At 59.5% G+C, this 6,952-nt stretch overlaps 1 protein-coding gene across 7 annotated transcripts in view; it reads left to right on the top strand.

The window, feature by feature from the left end:
* The window catches only part of AGBL5 (ATP/GTP binding protein like 5), a 46,527-nt gene that overhangs the window by 35,034 nt on the left and 4,541 nt on the right, over nt 1–6,952 (top strand). For all 7 annotated transcript variants that reach the window (XM_026658914.2, XM_026658916.2, XM_026658915.2 and 4 more), the window contains one exon: nt 4,603–4,773. In XM_026658914.2, the coding sequence (XP_026514699.1) occupies nt 4,603–4,773 (171 nt within the window). The remainder of the gene's footprint in view (nt 1–4,602; nt 4,774–6,952) is intronic.

Here is a 6,952-nt window from a genome sequence, read left to right as displayed (position 1 = left end):
TGCGCTATTGGAAAAGACACGCTCCACTGCGAGATCTCGGGAATTACTGCCTCGTTATAGAAGGAAAGCACCTCTGCCTGTCTTCAGGTGTCACAGGAAATACTTTCCTTCCTCTTTGGCTTATAATCAAAAGAGACAGACACACTATCAGCAGCACCACCACCGCCGCCAAAGGTCCTCCACCACAGAAGAGGAAGAAATCCTACAAGCCTCAGATGAGGACAAAACTCCTCGGCCGTATCCTCTCTGCCTCATGTCAGGCCGCAGTTTGACATGAAGATTGAGAGCTTCACTTTCAGACCATCCTACCCCCATGACTGGAGACTTGTCCCATTTCTGCACTGCATGGACAACTGTCGCCTCCAACGGATGGGTAAAGACAAGTGATACTATCCAGTTCAAATCCCTTCCTCCATGCAAATCCCCCCTCCCCACCCTTTTCAGGGCCCCTTCCCAGGAGAGGTTATTGAGGCCATAAATACAAGCTCTGTTGCAAGCAGGAGCTATAGAAGAAGTATGATTAACTTCCAGAAACAAAGGGCTGTACTCCCGACACTTTCTAATCCCAAAAGAGAATGGAGGGCTCAGAACAGTTCTTGGTCTCAGAGCTTTAAACAGACACATTAGGAAGAGTCAGTTCCGGATGCTAACCCTGGTTGTGATTATTCCTTCCCTGTTTGGTTTGCCGCTCTCGATCTCAAAGATGCATATTTCCTTAAGACTCTCCCATTGCAAATACCTACCTTTTACCCTTGGTCCAGAGCACCACGCCCAGAGTTCATACCCAGCATCTGGCTCCAGCAGCAGTATATCTGAGCCAACAAGGGATTTGTGGAGCTGGTCCAGACACATTCAGGGGCTGACAGCATCATCTCTCAGGCCCATTGGACCTGCTTCCCCATATGCTTACGGCACAACCCCATTTGGGGCCACAACCCACAGTTTGGGAGCCTATGTCCTACAACATAAGAATGTCCACACTGGGTCAGACCAGTGGTCCACCTATCCCAGTATTCTGTCTTCTGACAACGGCCAGTGCCAGGCGCTTCACAGGGAATGAACAGAACAGAGCAATTATCTAGTGATCCAACCCATCATCCATTCCCAGCTTCTAACCATCAGAGGTTTAGGGTCACCTAAAGCGTGGGGTTGCATCCCTACCCATCTTGGCTAATAGCCATTGGTGGGCCTATTCTCAATGAATTTATCTAGTTCTTTTTTGAACCCAGTTATACTTTTGGCCTTCACAACATTCTCTAGGAATGAGTTCCACAGGTTGACTGTGCGTTGTGTGAAGGAATTCTTCTTTTTGTTTGTTTTAAACCTGCTGCCTATTCATTTCATTGGGTGACCCCTAGTTCTTGTGTTATGAGGAGTAAATAATACTTCCTTGTCTACTTTCTCCACACCTCGGTCATATCCCCCCTTAGTCGTCTCGTCTCCAAATTAAATCATTACAAACAAACAAGTAAAAGATGCGCTTCTAAGAATAAAATCTAATTTAACAAACTATAGTCTTTTGCCCCAAGTCAGGTTTTCACCTAGATTCAGTTTATAGAGACTTTGAACCTCCACTTTTTACAGCTGCACCGCTCGGGTCTCTTCTGTCTGCCCAGGAGTGGATGCCAAAATGACTTTCTGTCATTGCTTATATCTTCCAAAGACTCAGGAAGGTTTCCTGGAGCTGCAGCTTCCATTCCCCATTAAAGTGTTAAGTGTCCATCCCCCATTCTGGTTTGCCTGATGGCTTTGTCTACCTTGCATGTAAATGTACCTTCATTGTCTCTGCCTGGCGACCAGGCTGGTCAGACAAGGAGCTGCGTATCCCTTTGGCTTAGGCGGGCTGGGGTTCCTGGCCTGCTTGCCAGATGCATTTTAAGAACTGAATTCTAGCATCTATTTCTAATTTTTTTACACACCCCAGACATAAACACACACGATGATTTTTGGGACCAGAGTGTCACCAGTTTGTGTATGCCTTACATCACGCCTTTCGGATACCGATGGACGTAGTGAGGGTGCCAGGCCTGACAAGCTGCTGCCACAGGAGTGAACTGCCAGTGGGACTCTGTGGTAACACCCCGCCACCCTCACGCACACACCGTTTTCTGTAACGAAAAGGTATCTTTCAACCCCATCCCCAGACTTGGATGTCAATCAGGGCCTCATTCACCGGCACTTCACACCTTAGATGGCAGGAGAGCGTTAGCTTTTTATTTGGACAAGACTAAACCCTGCCGGGTGTCTTCCAGGCAGACAGAATTAGAAGGGCCCCCATTTCTCCTCAGAGACTCTCCAAGCGCAAGGTTGGATCCTCTCGACAGCGCGCAGTGTGGGCAACGCCTGAAGTGGAGCATGCCGCGGGACGCGGTTTGAAAAGGCGAGGTTACTTACACCGCCCAGGCCTGGTGTTCTGGAAGATTTGTCCCTACGGGTGCTCCGCCACCCACCCTCCTTCCCGTCTGCTTCATCTCATCTCGGTGGGACGTTGTGGTTACGAAGGAACTGAGAGGGTGGTTCGTCTGACACTGCCCCGTCCCCCAGGCTGGTGTCTATGCGCACCGGCCGTGCAGCACCCAGAGGGTCAGACATCTCAAAGAGCTTGTTTCCACCGGCCCGGCTCTGGCAGAGTGGGGCAGGGCAGCAGAGAGGCACTGGCTAGCCTAGCCCGAGCCAGGGGGCGGGCGGGCGAGGGCCATGGCTGACGAGAGCGGGCACAGACACGCCAAGCAGCGTTTGTAGGAACCTGGCATGTTTTTAACTTTCACAAAGTTTCCAGTTTCTGGTTGGGGGGGGGGGGGGGGGGGGGGAGGGGGACTTTTGACCAAAATGGAAGTTTTTCATAGAAGGTTTTTGCTTTGCTCAAACAGCCCTTTTTTTGTTTCCACCTGCTGGCTGAGACCGTGGTAGGAACTGCTGGGCAGGGTTGTTCTGCACAAGGCAGCTGTGTTTCCCGGCCTGGCTGACTCCCTTCCAGCTGGGCTTTCAGCCGCAGCTTGCTGTGCACGCCCAGTCCCCGCTCCTGCCTGGTCCCCGCGCAGCGCCGGCTCCGGGCTGGGTGGTGCACGAGCAGAAAGGGGGCCAGCTCTTCACCTCGGAGGAGCATGGATAGCTTGTACGGGGGGGTGAAAGGACACAGCTCTCAGCAAACCCCTTTCCACGCCTGCCTCCATGGAAAAGGGTCCCCGTCCAAACGGCCAGCTTGCATGTTCACTAGGCAGCTGCCTGCTGCTGCGTCTCCAGGGGCTGTAGGAACTGAGCGACAGAGAGGCCTGTAAGTCACGTCGCTGAGCAGCTCCACGCACTTGAATTCAGGGCCGGCTCCTTGGGGGAGGACCAGGGGCTTCCTTGATCTACCCGTAAGACGCTGTGCCCAGCTCTGCTGCTGCAGAAATAACACCAGCCGTCTCCCCTCCAGCGTGCTACCCACGCAGGGGCTTCCTGCCAGGCCAGCTGTTCCCCCGTTACACCCCTCCTGCTGTGTGCTGAGCCCTGTGGAGCCGAGTGGGGCTGCTGCCAGCTCCATTTCATTCCCAGTGGGCCCCTCTCCCTCCCCCCCAGCTGTGGCACTGGAATGGGGCAGCAGAAACGTGCCCAAAAGCACCAAGTGGGGTTGGGGCCCTTTTGTATGACCTGCCCAAAGAGCTCACCAGCGCGAGAGGCAGCGACTGCAGGTCGGGGCCAGGGTGTGCCCTGCCAGCAAGTGAGCCAGTCACTGCTGGCCCCTGTGCTCGCGGCAGCCTGAGGGTCACAGGAGATGGCAAATGGCGGCCTGATGCCATGGCGTTTGGGAAGAGTTTAACCACAATACCTTGGCCTGGTTCCTAACTTGATCATTAAACTGTCACCCTAAAATTCCCTCGCCGCTTGTTGTTCACTTCCTGTCCTAAATTGCTGTGGGGGGTTGCCATGTGCTGCTTAGCAGCTGCTGTGTTCCTCCCCAGAGGTGGCTGTGGCGTGTTGTGGAAGGGTGGGCCTGTGTGCTCAGTGCTGTGCTCTCCCCTGAGGCCTCGCGGGCTGGAAGACACATCAGCCCCCCGGCAGCTGCAGGGTGTGGAGAGAGCTGGAGGGGGGCTTGTCGTGCCAGTTCTCTGCCATGCCTTGAGCTGACTGAATGGCCCAGCCTGGGGCTCCAGTCAGGCTCCGAGCTAGACGTGTCTAGGCGTGCCTGCAGCTCTGGCTCCAGCGGGAGCTGGGGCTGCCGATCCGGCCCCTCCCGTTTCAGAGCCTGGCTCCAGCACCCAGGTGTGGCGGCCTGGCCGTGCTTTGAGTGCCTCGGGGGAGTGGTGCCCTGGGCAGGGCACGGGGAATTGCTGCCCTTGCCAGGGCCATCTGGAGTCAGGTGACAGCCGGACCTGGCTGCAGATTGTCCTGTCCCTGGGGGTCCCCAGGGGGCCACTTGCGCCTTCTGCTCTTGGATGTGCTGAGCCCCAGCCCCCAGTTTGGAGGGGCTGGTGTCAGGCAGTGCCTCTGCGCTTGGCAGGCTCCTCCGCCTGGCAGGGGGCATGGGGTCCTGTGGGGCACTGGGGGAGGGGAGGGGAGGGGGTGAGCAACACCGCCAGCCCCTTCCTGAACTTCCTTTTCAAACTCCCTCCTCCCCAGAGCCCCGCGTGCAGGACAAGCGGCGCCAGCAGCACCTGCCTCTGCTGCGAGCAGCGACCAGCAGCGACCAGCCGCCAGCGCCTCTCCCTCCCTGTGCCAGGCGTCTGTCCCAGCCTCCGCCGCCCGCCGGCCTGCGCCCCTGCTCCCTGCCAGCCTCCCTCAGCCTGTCAGGTTTGTGTCTGCTCCACCCCCGGCCTCTCCACGCTCAGCCCGTCCCTCCAGGCCAGGGCCCAGGCCTTAGGCGAGAGGCTCTCCCTGCCCGGGGAGGGCCAAGCTAGCCTAGCAGCAGTGCTGGCAGAGGGAGGCCTGGACACGGAGCTCGCACAGCGAGCGTTGCATCCTGCTGTGTGGGGCCGGTCCCCGGGCTCTGCTGGGAGGCCAGTCCTGGTGCCCCAGGGGTCCTTCCTGTTCCACGTGCCCCCCCGTGCATGCCAGTGTGTCTGCGCCCAGACAGTTCTTGCCAGCCCAGGCCTGTCTCCAGGCAGGTCGCTTGGTTACTGTGCCTCTGTCCTAGTGACCAGCAGCGGGCGGCTCCCATTGTGCTCCAGTGCTGGACTGTGGCTGTCCCCAGGCCCTGTGGTGCAGGCTCCTCCCGGCTCCCTCAGGTAGCTGGATATGCCACCTACGCTAACAGGGCCAGGCCCTCCCAGAACCAGCCAGGCGAGGCAGCACAGGACTCAAGGCGATGGCCTGCGTGGCAGGAGAGGCGGGGCCCTGACTGAAATAGCCTCGTTGTAACCCCACTCCAGTGGCCTGGGGCGCAGCGTGTTCTGAGCCTGTGCTACCCCCAGAGAGCAGAGCAGCCTGTGACCCTCCCCACGTCCTGCGGGCCAGGGCAGGGGCAGTGTAGGCAGACGCTGCTCTGGGGCCGAGGCATGGGGGGGAAGCGGGGATGCTCTGACGCTGCAGGCAGGGACGTGCCCAAGGAGGCGCCAGACCTGGCTTTGCCGCCACAGGGCGTGGAGGGAGCTGGGACCCTGGAGCTCCTGCATCTGAGCCCAGCTGGGCCCTGGCTGCCTGTTCTTCCCTCGCAGTCTGCCTTGCCCGGCCTCCTGGGGCCATGGGAGGGTCAGTGTGGCTGCCCTGGGGCACGGTTGTACTCTGCTGTGGGGGTGATACGCCGCTGCCGGGCCTGGGCCAGGCTTCCTCGCATTCCTGTATTAGCCGCACTGGTGGGAGGAATAAAGATTTTCCAAAGCTGGCGTCTCTGGACTCTCCTTTCACAGGTCCCCATGCAGCTCCACACCAGGGCCGCTCCCGGGGTGCTCTAAGCACGTGGGCATCTGGGCAGCCCTGCTGCTGGCCCCTCGCGGCTCCTCTTCTCCGTGCACACTGGCCCAGCACCGCCGGGAACCAGCATGCTACAGGAGGGGCTCCCAGGGCTGCCGATCAGACAGGGACGGTGCTGTCTTCGGCCGAGCTGCCGCCCTGCTGGCACTCGCCCTCAGCCTGGAGGTGGGCTTGGGGCCTTTGGCTCCTGGGGGAAGCTGCTCACCCCATTTTTGGTGGGCAGTGGGGTGAGGTGAGTGATAAGGTAACGAGTCAGCCCCTGCCTGCCCAGGGGCCTTCCAGCCAGCAACGGTCGAACAGTGAACTCTCCCAGCACCCCAGCGTGGCTCTGTGCTGCCAGTAGGGAAACGGAGGCACTCAGCCGGGGTGACTCCCTGGTGGGTGAGACAGGGCAGAGGCAGGGATCGAGCCCAGCTCCCCAGCAGTGCTCTAGCCATTAGCCTTTGCAGCGCTCTGGCCCTGGCAGGGAGGGGCGGGGCCCCGAGCAGCACACCCGGCTCGGAACCAGGCTCTCCTGCGGCCCGTCCCAGGGAAGGGCCCGTGCGCTCTGTGCTCATGGCTCCGTGATGTGAGCAGCCCAGCTGGTGAACCAGGACTTGGAACTGCTCCATGACTGGGCGTGCGCACCGGACTGTCCCAGCGACTACATCCTGGAGTGCAGCCGGTCGGGTGCGCCCTGGGGCCGCTCGGCAGTAGCGTAGCTAGGGGGGGAGCAGGGGAAGCGGCCGCTCCTCCACTGAGCACATATCCAAAAGTGGCGCCTTAGGTGCCGACTCGTGGGTGCTCCAAAAGTTGGTGGGTGGGTGCAGAGCACCCACCGGCAGCTCCCCGCCCCGACCCCAGCTCACCTCCGCTCCGTCTCCTCCCCTGAAGGCGCCGCCCCGCTCTGCTTCTCCACATACACACCCCGCTTCCCGCGAATCAGCTGTTCGCGCGGGAAGCCTGGGGCAGAGAAGCAAGCGGCGGTGTGCTCAGGCCCAGGGAGGTGGAGCAGAGGTGAGCCCCAAGCAGGAGCGGGGAGCTGCCGGTGGGTGCTCTGCACCCACCCACCAACTTTTGG

The sequence above is a fragment of the Terrapene carolina genome, unplaced genomic scaffold (assembly GCF_002925995.2).
Source record: "Terrapene carolina triunguis isolate 2854851 unplaced genomic scaffold, T_m_triunguis-2.0 Scaffold523, whole genome shotgun sequence".
In the NCBI taxonomy this organism is placed as follows: Eukaryota; Metazoa; Chordata; order Testudines; family Emydidae; genus Terrapene; species Terrapene triunguis.
This window is presented reverse-complemented; position numbering and strand designations above follow the sequence as displayed.